We start from the raw sequence: 21,187 nt of genomic DNA on the forward strand, positions 1-21,187 counted from the left end.
TGATTGCAACACTGTCCATCACTGCTACAATCCCTGACCATTTACTTCATTCTCTGACTATCGAATAATAAGCAAAATAAGTGACAATTTGCCTTGAAATTTTACTTCATCCACAGGAGAGTATATCTGGCATTCAACAGTTTTTGCAATGAATGGAATCTACATTTTTCACAATACTGAAACCGTTTAATCAATAACTTTGAAATCCAAGAATGAATATCTATGCTTTAAATCACAATTGCTGTTTCGCTACAGTGAATGTTTAACAGTGAATGTTTAAAGCAAATCATACCATTATTTTCTGAATGGTTTCCACCATGTAATTGTCATCTTCAAGAACCTCTGCCAAGTTTGGTCCCTCACCACAGGTTTTTTCTTCAATCTTTTTATTGATTATTGGACGGGTAAAGGCATTAAAGTATGAATCAGAAACCAGATTACTTATGGAGAGAACCACTGCCTGCATTTGTAAGACAAGATCTGAAATCCCAACCTGACAAAGAAATCAAACAAATCATAGTTAAATAATCTATTTAAAAAAACAATATATATATAAATATGAATATATAAATGAACATGATACAATAAAACTATGATAAGTAAAAGAAAATAGTCTGAAGAAGAGTCCTGACTGAAACGTCATCAGTCCATTTACACCAGAGATGCTGCTCGACCGGCTCAGTTACTCCAGTATTTTGTGTCTCTTTGGTATAAATCAGCATCTGCAGATTTATACCAATTATACTATAGTTAAATAAACCTTACGTTAGACAATTCCTATTTACATTTAATAATATTTCTGGAATGTCTTTATTTATTTTTATTTGATATTACTGATTGTTTTCTCTGTGCCCAAACCAATTCTTAAATATTTAAGAAGGAACTGCAGATGCTGGAAAATCGACGGTAGACAAAAATGCTGGAGAAACTCAGCGGGCGCAGCAGCATCTATGGAGCAAAGGAAATAGGCAACGTTTAGCTATCTTTAGTTGGAAAGTCAGATTGTTGCCTGCTTTAACAATTATACTCTAAACTCATTCCTGAAAAAATATAACAAAATCCTGTTCTAAACTGACAGCAAGTCAAATGTAATAGTTTTGAGTTGAGACTACAGATACTGGCCTGTCCAGAGGAGAGTGATACAAGCAATTCATTATGCTCAGTGGTTAGAGCACAATATCACTAAGGTAGACACAAAAAGCTGGAATAACTCAATGGGTCAGACAGCATCTCTGGAGAAAAGGAAAGGGGATGTTTCATTTCAGACTGAAGTTTCGGGTCTCGACCCAAAATGTCACCTATTCCTTATCTCCAGAGATGCTGTCTGACCCATTGAGTTACTCCAGCTATTTGTGTCTATCTTCTGTTTAAACCAGTATATGTAGTTCCTTCCTACACAAAACATCACTAAGTTTGTACATTCTTTCTTCCTGACATTTAGTAATACACATTCAATGTCGTTGTTACTTAGACAAGATAGTAAAGGGCTTCAAAATGACAACAATACTGGGTACACAAAGTGTGACATCATACATAAAACTGAAGTTCACAAATAAATTATTTCAACATGATTCAGATTAATCAAAAACCCTCACAGCGGCAATACATGACAGGGAGAGATAGTTCATGAAGTGTGAGACAATTTGATTAATGTTCAAAATTCCTTATTTAACATGCGTTCATATCCGTTTAAAAAAAAATTATGTTTGGTGTCCACCATAGCGACCGTTACATTAAATTTAGAAAGTCATTTTTTTCTAAATCATTACAGTTTATTTCTTCACTTTTGCTGTTTTTCTACATACAAATGTACTTTCTTGCTCTAAACATGGAGTATGTAACCATATGAGCAATATTCCTGTTATCTTCTAAAACATGTGTTACACACGTTACACAGTGTCTAAGGGTGGACACCAAAATGAAAGTAACTCCTGGTTCTTCCAGTATTTCTTTTTTGTAATTTCTTTCTCATGTTTTGAATAAACGTTATGGAAGTAATTGTCCACACATAATAAGAGACTGCAGATACATTATTTGATGGAAAATAGCTACTGCAAAATACTGGTGTTACGTGTGTGATGGTGGACACCAAAAATATTCACTAATTTTGGCATGCAGCAGCTTTTACAAAATCTGGATATTACGGTTACTTTCTTCTCATAATTTTCATCTATTGAGTTCTTCAAACCAGAAAAAATTTCAATCTCCTTGCGAAGTTCTTTGGTATTAATTTACCATTGTGGTATAATGGTGGTTACGCTAAAATAGGGTGGACACCCAGAGTAACCACCGTTACACTCTTCAAAATATGGCCATTCAGAGCAATTAATACCAAATTCATCAAAAGTTTTGCTTATTATTGATAATTGTTTTTGGTGCTAAAAAAGAAAGGCTTAAAGTAACCCAACACCTTCACTCTCTGTCCCTGAAAACTTCAAACAAAGCCAGAAATCTTAGGGTCATTATGGATTCAGATTTAAATTTCGACAGTCACATCAAATCAGTAACAAAATCGGCCTACTATCACCTCAAAAACATAGCAAGATTAAGAGGACTCATGTCAGCTCAAGACTTAGAAAAACTTGTACATGCCTTTATTAATAGTAGGCTAGATTATTGTAACGGTCTCCTTGCAGGTCTTCCAAAAAAAACTGTCAGGCAGCTACAGCTTGTTCAGAACGCTGTTGCTAGAGTTCTAACAAAGACCAAAAAATTTGAGCATATTACACCAATTCTTAAATCCTTACATTGGCTCCCTGTATGTCAGAGAATTGATTTTAAAATCCTGCTGCTCACCTATAAATCACTACATGGTTTAGGGCCAAAGTATATCACTGACATGCTTCCACTATATAAGCCTTCTAGACCGCTAAGATCTTCTGAAACCAATCTGCTAGTGATTCCCAGAGTAAATACAAAACATGGGAAAGCAGGATTTAGTTACTATGCAACAAATAGCTGGAATAAACTTCCTGAAGATTTAAGACTTGCCTCAACTTTGACCACTTTTAAAACAAGACTGAAAACTTTTATGTTTACTTTAGCTTTCAGCTAAATCTTAACTACATTGCACTTTTAACTTTTGCACTTTTTATAATGCATTTTTAATTTTGCTTTTCTTTTCTTTTAGTTCTTCTATTTTATTTCATTTTATTATTTCATTTATTGTATGACATGTTTTTATGTGAAGCACTTTGAGTCTGCCTCGTGTATGAAATGTGCTATATAAATAAAGTTGCCTTGCCTTGCCTTATTAATGTGAAACATGCATCTCTGCAAAGCAACAAACTTGAAAATTGTTTGCATTATAATTAAATTAATGCAGACATTGCCTCTTTATTTCATTGTGTCAAAGCATGTCACATTTTTGGTGTCCAAAAATTTGATATTTTTGAGATATAAACTGGTTGAATCAGGGAATTAATTTAATTCCTACATTGATTTTATCTCTACTACCTCTTGCACATTTGAGTAACAATCACTGAAAAAATGAACACCATATTACTTGAAACAGTGGAGATATGACATTTTTAATGTTCTGTGCTAAAATCTCTCCAGTATTGTAAAAATACACATTTGGTTAATTAACTTTGCATTAGAAAACTCATATTCATTGTTAAAAGTAAATTCTGCTGTGGGGTATTGCTTATGGCAACTGATTTGATAATTCACTATGATGAAAAAAAATTTACTCAGGTTAAGAAGGAAGTAAATAAACTGGTGAAATTGCTTTGCTGGAAATTATACATTTTTGACAAACCTCAAATTCACCCAAGGCAGGTCGAAACAGCAACCCATTCAAATGCAATATCATGTCGACAATAAACATTGGTATTAAAACAAGTTCTTCTTCCCGGAGAACTATATCCTGGAGATCTTCATCATCTTCATCCTCGTCTCCAAGAACATTGATTGCGTGAATATTAGATGCAGCGAGTCGTGCAAGTGACTGAGAAAGACAAGATCAATATATTTCAACATCAGAGTTATAGAATCATAGAGTTATACAGCATGGAAACAAGCCCTTCGGCCATCTTGTCCATGTCGAACAGGTTGGCATTCTGGGCTAGTCCCATTTGAATACTTGAATACTTGAATTTATTGTCATTCAGACCTTTTGGTCTGAACGAAATTTCGTGCCTGCAGTCATACATATAATAAAAATAACAAAAACACACAATAAACACAAATTTAACATCCACCACAGTGAGTTCACCAGGCACCTCCTCACTGTGATGGAAGGCAAAAATCTTAAAGTCTTTGTCTCTTCCCTCCTTGTTCTCCCTCTGCGCTGAGGCGATCCAGGCCTCCGAGGTTGTGACCCCGATGGGTGATGATAAGTAAGTCAGTCCCGCGGCTGAATCCAGCTCCGCGAACGGGCCGGTTCAAACTCCGCGGCCCGGGGTGGTCAAAGCTGCCGAAGCTGCCGTCCTCCAGTTCAGTGGACGAAACTGATGTTGTGGGAGTTCCGGAAAAACAGGTCACCAACCTGCAACCTCCCGATGATGTCGTTCACTGGGCCCGCGGCCGAGTCCACTGGGCCCGCGGTCGAGCCTCCGAAGTTGGGCCGCCGCCGCCGGAACGCCGCCACAGCCCCGAAGCCGCGCTGCCGCCAGAACGTCGCCGCAGCTCCAAGTCAGTCCGCCGTTGCCGCTGGAACGCCAGAACGCCACCACAGCTCCAAGTCGGGCCACCGCTGAAACGCCGGAACGCCGCCACAGCCCCGAGGCCACCAGCTCCGCCATTAGGCCTCAGCGCAGACGGAGACGGAGACAGGGGACACGACAAGAAAAAGTCGCACCCCCCCGAAGGAAGAGACTAAAACCATGTTTCTCTCACACCCCCCTCGCACACTTACACAACCTAATAAACTAATCTAAACTAAAACAGACAAAAGAAAACAACACAAAAAAGGAAAAATAGATGGACTGCAGGCGAGCCTCAACTGCCAGGCAGCGCCGTCACTTCCGGTATTTGCCTGCATTTGACCTCTAAAACTGCTTGTTATTAAAAGTTCTAGATAATTATTTTGCAATTATAGTGTGTGCTTTCCAGAACACTTTCACCTTGGCTGTTCAGCCTTTTTAATACCTAAGTATATAATAGTCTGAGAGAACACGGTATCTACACGGTATCTACTGCATGCAGTCCCCCAAACTAATGAGTATTGTTAAAGACAATGCCAAAAAACACCAAGATAATGTGTTATCAAAAACACACATAGGTTTTAAGATATAGTTTTTCCATTCCTAAGAAAATTATGACAAATATCATGAATGTCTACCTCCTGTTGCAACTTATTTTCTCTTGCTTGGTCCTTAGCGCTCCAAATTTTAATTAGATCATCCTCTGGAATATGCTTCAGCTTCTCTGTGAGTTGGTTGTACAAGATTGTGATGGAATTTACTGCAAGGACATGCAATGTATTGACTATAAGATAGTCTGTAAGTCGGATGAAGCTACAAAGGAGAAGTGAATGGGACAGTGAGATTTATCATGAACAGTATGCAACAATTGAAACAGAGTTTGTAAATGTTAATACTAACCAAGTTAACCTCCTACAGTGAGATCTTTTGTTTGCTTGCCCTGTATAGTTTATTTTGTCAGATGATTCTGTAAGAATCTCCATGGCAATACTAGAATGTAACATGTCAGGTTCACCAATTTCTGTAAGTCAAAACAATTTTACTTTTGCAGCAATATACAGTACATGATCAGAAAAGACATGCAGTATAAAGTTATGTTATGCAGTTCAAAGTGATGGACACAAATACATATTTATCCCACAAGTAGCATATGGTTTCTTATGAAGATTTTCCCGAGGAAGTGCAATATAATTTATGGAGTTGATGTGCATCCCCTGCATCTATTTTATCACTTCATATAAACATTTTGTTTTAATGAAGGATAAAAGGGAAAGGGGATGATGACTAGGCGATGGTTTGGGTGAGAAGTGTTGAGTTAGACGGGTGTGAAATGAGAAACAAGGTTAGGATAATTGATGATAGGAGATAGTGAAATAACTGAATGTGCAATTTGGGATGAATGGGGGGGGAAGAGAGGAGGCAAGATTTTGTATTTGAAATTGGAGAATTCAATGCTCATACTGTTGGGCAGTAGACTAACCAAGTAGAATATGAGGTGCCGTTCACTCTGTTTGCAGGTTACCTCACTCTGGCAGAGGAGAGGGGGGAGGGGGGGGGAGGGGGGGGGAGAGAGGGGGGAGGGGGGGAGAGAGGGGGAGGGGGGGAGAGAGGGGGAGAGGGGGAGAGAGGGGGAGAGGGGGAGAGAGAGGGGGTGCTGAGAGGGGAGGGGGAGAGGTGGGGAGCAGGGAGGGAGGGTGGAGGGAAGGGGGTAGGGGTGTGTGGAGGGGAGGGGGGTTTAGGGGAGGAATGGTGGGGGAGGGGATGGAGGGGAGGGGGGAGAAAAAGAGGGGAGAGAGAGAGGGGGGGAGAGGAGATGGGGGGGAGGAGAGGGGAGGGGGGGGAGAGGGGGAGAGGGGGAGAGGAGTGGGGGGGAGGAGAGGAAAGGGGGGGAGAGGAGAGGGGGGAGAGGAGAGGGGGCAGAGGGGGGAGGAGAAGGGGGTGGGGAGAGGGGAGAGGAGAGGGGAGAGAGGAGAGGGGGGAGAGGAGAGGGGGGAGAGGAGAGGGGGGGAGAGGAAAGGGGGGGAGAGGAAAGGGGGAGGGGAGAACCTAAAAAGACATTTTAGAACCAAAAAAGACACATTCTGCAAGCATTGTAGAACCGAAAGAGACACTTTTTGCAACCATTTTAGAACCAATAGACACTTTTTGCAAATATTTTAGAACCAATACACATTCTGCAAGCGTTTTAGAACCACTAAGGACACTTACATTTGAGTAGACATGTGTTCAGTGTTATTCACAGCTCAGAGAAACGTGACCCTCTGCCTTCCTCCATCTTGAAGAGACTGTGAGGCACACCACTTCCTGGTTTTATAGTCCCTCCCCCCTGCCACCAGCAGGGGCAGCAGAGAGGATGGGGAATTTTGTAAAAACATTAATATCTCTGTCATTTTTCATCGACGGGAAAAATCCTCGGCACACATATGGCGGAGGGGGGCTCTGAGCAAGGTGGCCAAAAATGACGGCCGTAGGTGGCGGCGTTCTCTCGGAAATCGCAGCACAGATGGCCAAAACCGGTCAAGAACAGACTTTTAGTAATATAGAAGATAGATAGAAGATATTAAGACACACACACATACATGCATGTATATTATGGGCAAATAAGTACCTGCACTCTGCATCTCAGACAGATAATCATCTGGAATAAATCCAGCTTCCAGTAGGGCTGTGCAGCACGCAATCTTGACTGTCTGTTGTGCAATTTTCCTGAATTGAGATAGGCGCTCAGAACCCTGTTAAACAAAAATAACATTGAATTCCGAGTCTACTAGTATGGATAATCAAGTATAACCTACATACTAGAAATAAGGAATTGCAGTTGCTGGTTTACAAAACAATGAGACACAAAGTGCTGGAGTAACATTTTGGTGGCAAAAACAGGAAAGCAGACTATTATCTAAATGGTGGCCGACTAGGAAAAGGGGAGATGCAGCGAGACCTGGGTGTCATGGTACACCAGTCATTGAAAGTGGGCATGCAGGTGCAGCAGGCAGTGAAGAAAGCGAATGGTATGTTAGCTTTCATAGCAAAAGGATTTGAGTATAGGAGCAGGGAGGTTCTACTGCAGTTGTACAGGGTCTTGGTGAGACCACACCTGGAGTATTGCGTACAGTTTTGGTCTCCAAATCTGAGGAAGGACATTATTGCCATAGAGGGAGTGCAGAGAAGGTTCACCAGACTGATTCCTGGGATGTCAGGACTGTCTTATGAAGAAAGACTGGATAGACTTGGTTTATACTCTCTAGAATTTAGGAGATTGAGAGGGGATCTTATAGAACCTTACAAAATTCTGAAGGGGTTGGACAGGCTAGATGCAGGAAGATTGCTCCCGATGTTGGGGAAGTCCAGGACAAGGGGTCACAGCTTAAGGATAAGGGGGAAATCCTTTAAAACCGAGATGAGAAGAACTTTTTTCACACAGAGAGTGGTGAATCTCTGGAACTCCCTGCCACAGAGGGTGGTCGAGGCCAGTTCATTGGCTATATTTAAGAGGGAGTTAGATGTGGCCCTTGTGGCTAAGGGGATCAGAGGGTATGGAGAGAAGGCAGGTACGGGATACTGAGTTGGATGATCAGCCATGATCATATTGAATGGCGGTGCAGGCTCGAAGGGCCGAATGGCCTACTCCTGCACCTAATTTCTATGTTTCTATGTTTCTAACTCCAAGGGTCAGGCCACATTCCTGGAGAATAAGGATAGGTCACATTTTGGGTCAAGACCTTTCTTCAGACTGGTGAGAATTTCTTCAAAGTGGTCATAACTACATACTACTTAGCTACAGCTCAAACTTTCACCACCAACTGAGAGTGAATATCTCAGGGCAATCGCATTACTTGCACAAAAGGACCGCCAGTCGCTATGTTTATAATTCCTTTATGAACTTCAGACGGTCTTGGTGAATGGCTGCAGATTACTTTGCTCCCACACTGGATTAATTGCCTGTTAAATCTACATCAGTTGAATCTGATGCAAAGGCAGCAAAAACATTTAAATAAATGTAAACATTGGCTCTCGGGATAAAGACAGCATTTTTAAATTCAGCTGGAACATGATTTCCTAACATTTACACTCAATACCCCAAACGGTGAAGCCAAGTATGCCATACACTTTCTTTACCGCCTTGTCTACTATGTTCCATATTCACAGATCTATGGATTACAGGCCAAGATCTTCCAGTACATCAATGCTCCATCGAATCCTGCAATTTATTGCATACAAGTCCACCACCGATTTTCCTGCACTCTTGGTTCCAGAACCTTGCCGCATTATCCATTTTGCGGGGCCAACAGTCGTCATGCCCTTGGGGAAGGGGGGGGGGGGGGGGGGGGAGGAGGGAGGGGGGGAGGGAGGGGGGGGATGCAAGTTACCGGCCTGCAAAGTATTCGTTTGAAATAGGTCAGTAAATAAGAGCTGAACCAACAGAGCAGCTGTCTGTCTCCCTATATCAATTTATATTTCCAGTTGCCAGTAATGTTCCTATAGTCAACCCCTCCACAAGCCAGTCACACACTCAACTACCTTTCCTTTACCTGATCCAACCTTGCCTCACTGATTCACTAACCTATCTTTGCACACATCCAGCAACTACTTATAAACCGATCCCATCTAATGATGTCACCAAAATCACAGGATTACAATTCCTCTCATAACCCGTTTCCCAACTCATTTTCCATTTTCCTTTGTGTCTCTCTCCAGCATCCTTTCCTCCTCATGACCTCCAACTGCGGTCCTTAACATAATTGTTTTCTTTTGTCACAATGTCCTCGCCAGTATAACGTAAATTCTCATGTGATCATCAACAATGAAAACAAAGGAAGTGTCAAATGAAATAGTAGGAAGTTAGAAACTTGAAAGCACTGCTTTACAAAATAATTTTGTGGTCATAATTCAAAAATCACATCAGCCATTCTGGGCTCAATAAACTAAATAAAGATAATTTACACGGTGTGATATTATCTGATAATCTGTTTTAAATGGAGGCACAAGGAACTGCAGATGCTGGAATCTTGAGCAAAACTCTTCGTCTAACATCATCAAATGCATTCAGTGCTCCCGATATGGCCTTCTTCATATTGGCAAAACCAAGCATAGACTGTTTCACCGAACATTTGCACTTGATCTGCTAATGCCTGTTAAATCACCCGACTGTTACCCATTTTAACTCCACCTCCCATTTTCATACCGGCCTTTCTGTCCTGGATATCCTCTAATGCTAGATTACACACACAAACTGTAGGAACAGTACATCATATTCTGCTTGGGTAGCTTCCAACCCAATGGTAGAAACGTTGAATTCTCCAATTTTAAGTAACACCCCTGTTCCTCCTCACTTGTCTGTGCACCCATTTATCTCACTATCGCACCCCTCTATTCACCCAGTGCCCTTCCACATATTCCTCCCTCCAACTTTACATTTCACTCCTCTTCTCTCCTTAGTGAACAACGTTTTGTCTACTTTTGATCTCCAGTCTTATCCAAATATCTATTAATCAAACCAAAACATGGCCTATCAATGCCCTCCATAGATGCTGCCTGACCTGCTGAGTTATTCCAGTACTTATTGTTTTGAATCCATTTTAAATATTGGCAAAGATATTGGGGATGATTTCCTGAATCTTGGAGCCCAGTTTGGTTTAGTTTACAGGCTCTTCAGCCCATCAAGGCGATGCCGACCAGCAAGCTAGTTCTATCCTGCACACTAGGGACAATTTACAGAATCTACAAACCTGCATGTCTTTTTAATGTGGGAGGAAACTGCAGCACCCGGAGATAACCCATGTGGTCACAGGGAGAACGTACAAACCCCATACAGACAGCACCCATAATCAGGATCTAACCCAGGTCTCTGGCGCTGTAAGGCAGCAATTCTACCATTGTGTCACTGTGCTGCCAGTCATAGAAGCAAAGAGAGATACAGCAAAAATAAAACTGGTCTTTCTGCTCATGGAATCAGCACTGACCAGCAATCATCCATTTACATTAATCCTACATTCATCTCATTTTTAATAACGACACATTCTAATCAACTCTCCACAGATTCAACCACTCACCGATACAGTATATATAATTTAAAGCGGCCAATTAATCCACAAATCCGCATCTCCTTGGGATGTGAGACTACACTGGTGTACCCAGAGCAATCCCACATAGTCCAAAGGTGAACATGCAAATTCCATACAGATACAACTCGAGTTCAAGATTGAACCTGGATCTTTGGCGCTGTGAGGCAGTGGCTTCACTTTTGGCCCACCACGTCCTTGATGACCAGTGGGCACCCATCTATAATAATCACAAGTCCAGTAATTGGCCTGCAGCCTTCAATAACCAGACAATACAAATGCTCATATTGACACCTCTTAAATACCGCTAGTGACTGTCTCCACCACACTCACCAGCAGAGCATTCCAGGTACTCGCCACTCTGTAGTTGAAATAAGCTCCCCTCAGACCCCCTCTAAATCGCTTACCTTTTACCCTAAATCTATGTCCCCCAGTTTTATCTTCTGATAAGGGAAAATGATTCCTGCAGTCTACTCCACCTATACCCCTCAGAATTTTATAAACCTCAATCATGTCCCTCATTAACTCCTCCTCTCCAGGGAAAGCAGACCTAGTCTCCAGTCTCTCCTAATAACTAAATCGCTCCGTCCCAGGCAACATCCTGTGAACATCTTCTGCACACTCTCCAGCGCCATCACATCTTTCCTAAGATAAGGTGACCAAAACTGAATGCGGTTCACCAGCTGGGGTTTTACTAATGTTTTGTAGTCAGAGCCTAACTTTCCTGCTTTTGTATTCAATACCCTGACTAATGTAGGCCAGCATCCCTTATCTGAAGAAGGGTTTCGACCCCGAAACGTTGCCTATTTCCTTCACTCCATAGATGCTGCCTCACCAGCTGATTTTCTCCAGCATTTTTGTCTCCCTTATGCTTTCTTGACCATCTTATATATCAGCCTTGTCACTTTCGAGAATCTTTAGATCCCATATCAAGGTCTCTCTATTCCTTAGTACTCCTGAGGACTTCACCATTTGTGGTATATGTCCTGGCTTGAGCAATACCCTCAAAATGCATTACCTTTCATTTATCAGGATTAAATTACATCCGCCAGTTCCCAGCCATTTAACCATCACATTGATATCCCCCTATAGCCTACGACTACCCTCCATATTGTCGACACTACAAAATAATATTGTCATTTGGGAACTTACTGATCATGTCTACCTACAACTACAATTAAATAATTCACACCTATTAATCACAGCATGTGACCCACTACCAATACCTGTGGAACACCACTTGTCGTAAACATCCAATCACAAAAAAAACTATCTACCATCATCGATTGTCTCCTATTGTCAAGCTAACTTTGGATCCAATTTGCCAACTTGCACTGAGTCCATGGCCCTAACATTTTGGACCAGTCTCATGTGGAACTTGTCAAAGGTCATATTTAAGTCTTGCCCATTTAAGTCCCACCGTTGAACTTGCTTGCTAATGCTTCAGACATTTCTTTCCATTAATGTTGGGCTCATGTGGAATCAGGAGAGTGTTCTCCCAGCCTTTCAATATTTTTTCAGCCTTCCTATAATGTCTCTTTAGACTTGTCCCTGGAAGGTAACAATGCATCTGGAAATATTGGTCTGCACCCAAAACAAGTCATATTCAAACAAGTTAGCTATTTCTATGTCAGGATAACATTTTAGATGTTTATACATTACCTCACTAAGCTGTTGAGATTGAATTGTCTTGAACTCATCCAGGGTATATGTGTGCCCTTTCTTAATTTTACACAGAGACATGTCACTAATGCGGTAACACATATCTCTGATGTTGAGAAGTGCAGACCTCAGCGACTTTATTGAAGAGAAAGACAAAATATGTTATTGTGAGCCCACAATAAAATCAAACTGGACTAGACATTTTCTTAGAGTTTTACATATTCTCTATATATTTTCAATACCATAATTAAACCAAAATACCGTGTAAATATTATGAAGAGACCTTTCTTCTCACATGATCCCACAAAAATAAACTGACTATATGCCTGTGAAGTTTGATACTTGAAAATTTCTTCATTACTTTAAGCTATTGTATGTTACTGTATTATGTAGGAAAATAAACATTTCAGGAGGTAACAATAATGACAATGTACATGTATAATGTACTAAACGTAGAAAAATATATAAAAGTACATAAATACAAACCAAATATTTGAGGGCTACTAAAGGGCTTGGTCAAACAGAATATTTTTAAGGGTGGTGAGAAAGATACAACACATAGCACAAAGGGGATTTAAGAAAGGGAAAACTGTTTTGGTGACAATTTTAATATTAAAGTTACTGTAATCTAGAAAACACACAAGTATTTTACAACCGAATAACAAACATTTTTTTTGGTCATTTATTAAAAATGCTTAATTGGAATATCTGTACAATTAGTGATAATATGATTTGGTGCTCATTAAAATGTTTATATAGACAGTAATACGTATCAGCATTGCAGATGAAATGTGTCCATAATCTCAACAATATTTGAGTCTATTTTAAACTGACATCAATATACAGGTTCTATATTGTAATTTCTCCATTCTAATAGATTCACTTATTGAACTTAAAGGCATATTGCCCATTGTTGAACTTTTATATTTTTCTTGGTTAGTGTGATCATTGTCCTCACTGCTTCTGTCACCCTTTTCATTTCCGTGCCCTGTCTCTCCAAAGTAACTTGCAACCTGGAATGTTTTGTTCCCATTCTTGTTCACACTTAAGAAAGTATGTTATAGTATTATGTTATGATAACATCGCTGTTGGCCGGATAATCAACAACAATGAGATGGAGTAAGGAAAGAGTGTCACGCTGTCAGAACAACAACTCAACTCTTAACAACAGCAAGAGGAAAGAGTTGCTGTTCATCTCAGGAAGCTGAGGTAAGGTGGTATGGGTAGTGAACATAATCCAGTCCTCTTCAATGGAGCAGCAGTGGAGAGGGTCGACAGCTTCAAGATCCTTGGACTCTCTGTTATGAGCAACCTAATCTGGTCCCTTCACGTTGATGCAGTGATCAAGAAAGCATATCAACTTATTTACTGTATTTCTACAGGGAATTTTAGATTTGGCATGTCCACAAAGTTCTACAGATGCACTACAGAATGTTTTCTGACACGATGCATCTCAGCCTACTATGGCAACTGCTCTGCTCTTGACTGCCTGAATAGAGTGTGGTGAACACTGCCCAGTCCGTCACAGATTTGTCACTTTCTTCCGTCCAGTCCATCTTCATGATCCATTACATCAGGTAGGCTGAAAATATTATCAACGATGCCCGCCACCGTGGGAGAATATACAGGAGCTTGAAGCCCTTTCAAATCCAGTAAAGAACAGCTTTTTTCCCACACCTATGACTCCTGAACCAATCACCTATTTCAGATGCCCCTCCCGGAGGAGCTGCCACATGCTCATACACTTCAACCTACCTCATTCGGTTATTCTATTTTTTTTTTTTTGTATTTTTTGAACTATTGCAGGTTGCACTAAATATTCGCAACTTACTACGGTTTTATATTCACTATTGTGTCTATTGTATACTAATTACTCTATGAGCTTCATGCAAACAATTAATTTAATTGCACCCTGGTGCATATGACAATAAACCCTAATCTGAATCTGAACCTAATATGCATCCAACACAATGTTTTGTTGTGATTCTTTTATTCAAGTTGTTGTTCTGTTTTAATTCATCTGAACAATTTCCAATGTACCTTATCTTCCACCTTTGAGTTTCCCCATTCCTAGACAATTTCATTTAACCCCCCCCCCCCCCCCCTAAAGGGGTAGTTATAGGCCAAGAAATTGAATGCCAAGAAAGCACTACATATTAATGCTGTTTAGGGTCTTGCCATTAACAGTATTCTTATAGGCCTGTCCCACTTTACGAGACTTTTTCGGCAACTGCCGGCACCCGTCATAGGTTGCCGAAAATTTTCAACATGTTGAAAATTCAGCGGCGATTGGAAAGATGCTACGACTCTTTGGGCGACTGAGGAGACTACTCACGACCATACAGGCGTCACCCTGGCAACATGTCGCAAGGTGAAGCCTGTATGGTCGTGAGTAGTCGCCCAAAGAGTCGTACCTTGTTCCGGTCGCCGCTGGATTTTCAACATGTTGAAACCTGCGGCGACTATGACGGGTGCCCGCAAGTCGCTGAACAAATTGCGTAAGTGGGACAGGCCCATAAGTCACCCACCAAGCACATTGTGGTCAAGTTTGCGGATTAAAACATTCCTGTGGTTTTCATGAATTCCCCTCTCATTCTTATAAATTCCATACATGAGTACATCAGGTGGTGCAAGAGAGAAAATAAGCAGAGTACATAATACAGTGTTATGTCACTAAACACAGATTGAAAGAGCAGGAATTAATTCATAACAAGAGAGGTATGTTGAATAGTCTGAATACAGCAGGTAAGAAACTGTTCTTGAAAACGGTGGTAAGTGCTTTCAAGCTTTCGTATGTTCCGTCTGACGAGAAAGGGGGGAAGAGAGAATGACTAGGGTATGAATGGTTCTTGATTATATTAGGTGCTTTCATGAGGCAACAGAACGTGTAAATGGCGCCGATGATGTGACTGGCGCCAATGATGGCTGCCACGGTGTACTGCTCCTTGCCAATTTGTTTATGTTTATGTATGTTCCTTTGTGTAGTCTGTGAAATCCAACAAAGACGACTTTCATGAGAGAGGTACACAATAACATCGACATACGGTACCTCCAAACATTGTTCTGGATTTCTCCCACTCACTGGATTATTTGGACATACTTGTCAGTGGGTGTGGCTGTGTTCAAGGTCTTGAGATGGAGGAGGACCTGGGGGAAGCGCTCTGGGGCACTCGCCTGACTCCGGCGATGAGGATAACGCACACCGCTCCCCAGTATATTCCTTGCAAATCTACATTCTCTCAACCACAAAATGGATGAACCGCAACTCCTGTGCCAAACAAAGAAGGACTTCTCTCGAGCCACTATCCTGAGCATCACTGAGACCTGGTTCTGTTAGTCGACCCTGGACAATGCGCTACAACTGGCTGGCATTCAACTACACAAAGCCAACCGCTAAGCGGAGGCAGCGGGGAAATCAAGAGGCTTTGGGATGGAATTGATTGGAGACTTTAGGAGAGCTCCCCCTCCCCTCCCCCCACTCACCACCAACAACACCACATTCACATCTGTGGAGTCATTTAAATTTCTTGGAACCATCATCTCCAGCAACCTAAAATGGGAGGCCACTATCGACTCCACATTCAAAAAGGACAACAGAGGATGTTCTTCCTGCGGCAGCTGAAAAAACACAATCTACCACAGGCATTGATGGTCCAGTGTTATACTGCCATTATAAAGTCTGTCCCCACCAAGCATGACATCCGGAGGCTGCAGCGTATTATTTGATCAGCCGAGAAGGTTGTTGGCTGCAACCTTCCCCCCCATTGACGAACTGTACACTGCAAGGGCCAGGAAGTGAGCAGGTAAGCTCATCTGTGACCCCTCTCACCCTGGCCACAAACTCTTTGAAGTACTTCCCTCTGGGAGGCGACTCCGGACTGTCAAAGTCGCCACAGCCAGACATAAAAACAGCTTTTTCCCCACGAGCAGTAGCTCCTCAACAGCCAAGAGTCCGTAGCCTCCTTTTGATCTGGTATTTTATTTTATTCTTCACATGTTTAAATTCTAACGTTTTATTTTTAATTGTTTACTGTATATCGTGTTGTTATCCTTATGAGCAAAGAACCAAGGCAAATTCCTTGTATGTATACATACTTAGCTAATAACATTTATTCAATTCAATTAAATTCAAATGAGGTCAATGGAGGAGGGTGTTGGGAGAGGTTTGTGCGGTGGACTGGGCTATGTTCACAACTGCAATTTCTTGTGGTCTTCGACAAAGCAGTTGCCATACTGAGTTGCGATGCATTTTGTCAGGATGCTTTCTATGGTATATCTGTAGATATTGTTTAAGATTCATTGGACACATGCCAAATTTCCTTAGCCTTCTGAGAACGTAGATGTATTAGTATGCTTTCTTGGCCATAGCACAAATGTGGTTGGATCATGACAATTGAAGCACTCACCCTTCTCCACTTCAGCATCAGTTATACATAATGGGGTGTGTACTCAACCACATTTCTCGAAGTGGATGACCAGCTCCTTCATTTTGATGACATTGAGGTTGGTGTCATGACACCACGCTACTGAGCTCTCTATTTCCTTCCTGCACTCTGTCTGATGATTGTTTAAGATCCAGCCCATGACAGTGGCATCATCTGCTAACTTGTAAATGGAGTAAGAGCGAAATTTGGCTGCACACCTGCTGATGATCTCACGTGTATATCAAGTTGCGTATAATCTCCTATATCATTAATGATCTCACACATGCAACATCATGTCATTGAATAGACTTACATTGCTCCTTGTATTATATTTCCTGCACTTAATTAACAGAGTTTATGCTCACCAACGAATGTCTATTACACTCGACTAATAGACTCACACATCACAAACACAACGATTCAATCATGGTAGACAGATCATACAGTGACTGACAACACATTCATTAATCTATATGTTACTGTCTTGCAGGAGAAGGAGCACAACAATACCTGCAACAATGAACTGGAATAGCATTCAATTATTACAAACTTGGGCACGTTGAGTGTAGGATGGCTATGGTCATAGGTTCAGCTGTCAGAGTTCAAGAGAGTTTATTGTCATGTGTCCCTGATAGGACAATGAAATTCTTGAGAACAATGAAATTCTTGTGGAGTGGAGGATTGGTGATCATTGATAAGAATTAACTTATAAAATCTAATTTCCCTTCACACATGCAACGTGTGGTTCATTTCACGAGACTCTAACTCTTAATGGTGAAGCCATGTTTTAAAAAGTGTTTAATTAAAGATCTCTGAGGGTGCAACTAGCTGGACAGATAAAAGGGAGTTTGATGATTTTGTATATTTGGATTTCCAAAAGGCATTTGATAAAGTGTCACATAAAATATTTCAGCAGGACAATGAGCTGTTTTTAGCATATTCCCTTAAAATGCTTACACAAGATGTGAAATAAAAAGCATTACGATCTACATTTATGTAGGTACTAAAGTTTAGTGAAACAAATGATTACATTGCGTATAAAGATAAATGTAATACTCACTGGGTTGATGATGAACAGGTTCTCCTGCAATGCTCTGCGACAATTGTTGATTTTCTTTGAACGTACATTTTTTCGCCAGACAGTAAAGGCCTTCCATTTGCGAAATAGTGCAAAGACTGGAATTTTTGTAAGTTTTTTATGATGTAAATATTCTTGTTCCCAACGGTCGAGGACTATAAAATCAATTCCCTCGCTCCTCATGTGCAGAACTCCATCCTGACTGATGGTATAATAGTCATTCATGTTGGCATTCTCATAGGCAACCACACTAAAGTAATAAATATTAGGTTCATTAAAGTGATATTTGTAGTTAACTTTTTTACCAATCTCATATCTCCTTTTTTTTTAATCATTGATGAGATAAAAAGAAAAATAATACCAATCCTGGAGGCCTCAAATAATTTGTGTGCTCACATTTATATCAGCACCAAAGAAAGATAAGTGAGAGTTCTCAAGGTTTCACTCCAATACCAAAATGGTAATTGTTCTTTAGTTTATTGTCAGATATTGATGATCTTTTTTTCATGCACTTCATTTTAAATGTTATCCTATTAATTTTGGAACTTTGTTATCTATTAATTCCTATGTTGTGCCTGTGTTTTTCCATTTGAACCACGTCTTGCTGAATTTACAATTGCCCTGAGAAGTATGAAAACAATCGCTGAAGTAATCCCTTTTTTCAATGAACTACTGGCAAATGAATCCCTTTGGAAAATGACAAAACAGTCATCCAAAGAATAAACTACTTCTCCCATCTTTATGCTGTTTTTTGCTTTTTCACAGCACTTAAATCCTACCCTAACAAGATACGGCCATAATGTGTGATTTATTATATGCATTTTCTTTTCATACAGATATTTACAACTGTATTTCAAAAACCCGATGGAATACTTTGAGCTCTCTGCTTTCTTCAAATAACGTCTGAATGTTGCTTTGCAATTTTCCGTGCCACATCACGATCAGAAGTGCCATAAGGGCTTAGGACATGTGAAGATGTGAGAACACATTAGGCTTCTCAAATATCCAAATCAAGATCGTAAGCAGGTTCCAGAATCCCAAGAGCAAAAATTGGAATAAATTGGAGAACCTTGTAATAGATCTAATTGTACTGATCTTCAATGGCCTCATCTATAGGCAATCAAAGCTCAAAAATGGCCAAGAAGATGTCAATCTTAGATTTGAGCACTAAAATGCATAAAATAATTGCCAACAACCAGTGTGGAAATGAAATTGTGAAACTCTGAAAAAGGTTTTAAATAAGCAAAAGAAGAACAAAAATATGAGGTGAAAGTAGCAAGTTTTAGGCACGGAGACTAAAAGCATGACTTGTTATGGTGAAGACTAGAAAAATACATAATAAATGATAACGTTGTGAATTGTAGGTAGAGAGAAGGCTTTGAATCACAGTGGCAGGGCTGAGCCATTTATTCCTTCAAGTGTGTTCTGCCAGTCAAAATCGTCATGGCTCATCTGAGATCTGACTCCACATACCTGCCTTTGCCCCACATACTTTAATGTAGAAAGTGAATAAAGACGATCAATCTGAGATTTAATTGTAACAAATAACAGTGAGTTGCAGCATTTTGTTATTTAAAAAAACTAGTTCCAAATTTTAGACTATATTCCCTGGTCCTAAACTGAGTGGGAATACTTCTGCTTGAACAGATCTATCAAATCTCCTTGATACCATGAGCATTTCAATCAATTTAGCTCTTAATCTGTAATTTCTAGAGAGCACAACCGGAATTGCATCTCCTAATTTTACAACTGGCATCCAGATCTCACCCTGGAAGTCTCTGTACTTATCTAAGACAGATATATTTTTGGTGCTTGCGATTATTCACAATATTACAGATGATTAGAGTAGTGCTTTGTCATAGTTGTAACACACTTCTAGTTTATCTCCAGGGAAGATCCAAGGCATGTAAAGGCATGCATCAAATTTACCCATATGGTCCTTGTGGAATAAGGGGGCTAGATGATCCCAAGTTGCAAGTATCCATTACTCGCCTCTTAACTAAAGGGTAGTTTATGACCTTTTTTGCCTGGTGCTATTGCTTGTGACAGTGTAGATTACCAGGAATGAAGCAACTGTTAACTTTCCCTAGGAGCATGCCATGATCTTCAAAATGTTTTGCAATAAAGTGGGAACTATTACAATAAAACTGTTTCAAAGTGCGCATCATTAAATTTATCCACTCCTGACCTCCTGATCATTTGTTGTCACTCTAAGCCCTGTTATTCAGAAACAAAACAATCACATAGGCATGTAATTAACACAACGGGAGTGCCATGGGACAATTATGGAAAATAAGAAACAATTTTCTTTCAATTGTCTCAAGCAATTTAGGTTGAGGTCTCAAATGCCGAGTAAATTTGTCACATGAGCAGAAATCCTGAAGCACAGGCAAATGCTTAAGAAATACAAGTTCAAATCCCGCCAAGACAGTTGGGAAATAGATTATTCAATAAATTCAGAATAGAATGCTAGTATTAATAATTGTGAACATGACACAACCAAATTGCTAATGTTCTTTTGGGAAAGCAATCTGCCCTACCTACCCAGTCTGCATGTGACTCTAACACAATTAGTTGATTCCGAACTGCTTGTGGCCAAGGCACTTGTTCTGGAACCTTCCATTGTTGAGGTGAAACTCTTGCGTGAGCGGGGTGGGGGAGAGATGGGAGGAGTCGAAGTTTAACTGGTATGCTCTCGAACTATGGCAAGGACTTTACTTAAATATTTACTGAATGCGCTTGAATGCCGGAGCTGTCTTTATTAAGAAAGACACAGCAGTGTACACAAAACATGGAACTCCACAGTGGTGACCGCGACGATCCAAAGCGGTTTATTTTGGAATTTTACCACATATGCAGACGACATCACAGACCAGCAAAATACAGTTTCCATCAAACTGCACGTTTTCTGGACATCACACCCCGCGTGTGGTTCGAACAGGCTGAAGCCCAGTTCCACATTCGACAAATTCAGGCTGATACGACTAAATATTACTACATGGTCAGTGCGCTGGACCAGGACACCGCCGGTCGCCTAATTGATTACCTTCGCCAGCCACCAGCTGCAGGCAAGTACGAGGGCCTCAAAATGCTTCTCTTGTGCACTTTTGGTCTCAGCCGCTGCGACAAGGCAGCCAAACTCCTTCATATGGATGGCCTCAGCGACCGCAAGCCGACCATGCTTATGAATGAAATGCTCGCCTTGTGAATGGCCACAAGCCCTGTCTCCTGATCGAACAGATTTTCCTCGAACAGATTTTCCTGACGACATTCGCTTGCTACTCGCGGACGAGGTTTTCACTGACCCCCGCCGGGTGG

General features: G+C 40.8%; 1 protein-coding gene across 1 annotated transcript in view; it reads right to left on the reverse strand.

Moving 5' to 3' along the window:
- dnah6 (dynein axonemal heavy chain 6) overlaps positions 1-21,187 on the reverse strand; it is a 288,021-nt gene that overhangs the window by 237,900 nt on the left and 28,934 nt on the right. Inside the window, exons 6-12 of the mRNA XM_033018232.1 lie at positions 17,852-18,119; positions 12,368-12,502; positions 7,255-7,378; positions 5,547-5,667; positions 5,285-5,459; positions 3,761-3,949; positions 293-493 (exon numbers count right to left, since the gene is read on the reverse strand). Coding sequence (XP_032874123.1) covers positions 293-493; positions 3,761-3,949; positions 5,285-5,459; positions 5,547-5,667; positions 7,255-7,378; positions 12,368-12,502; positions 17,852-18,119 — 1,213 coding nt within the window. The remainder of the gene's footprint in view (positions 1-292; positions 494-3,760; positions 3,950-5,284; positions 5,460-5,546; positions 5,668-7,254; positions 7,379-12,367; positions 12,503-17,851; positions 18,120-21,187) is intronic.

Source organism: Amblyraja radiata, chromosome 3, assembly GCF_010909765.2.
Source record: "Amblyraja radiata isolate CabotCenter1 chromosome 3, sAmbRad1.1.pri, whole genome shotgun sequence".
NCBI lineage: Eukaryota > Metazoa > Chordata > Chondrichthyes > Rajiformes > Rajidae > Amblyraja > Amblyraja radiata.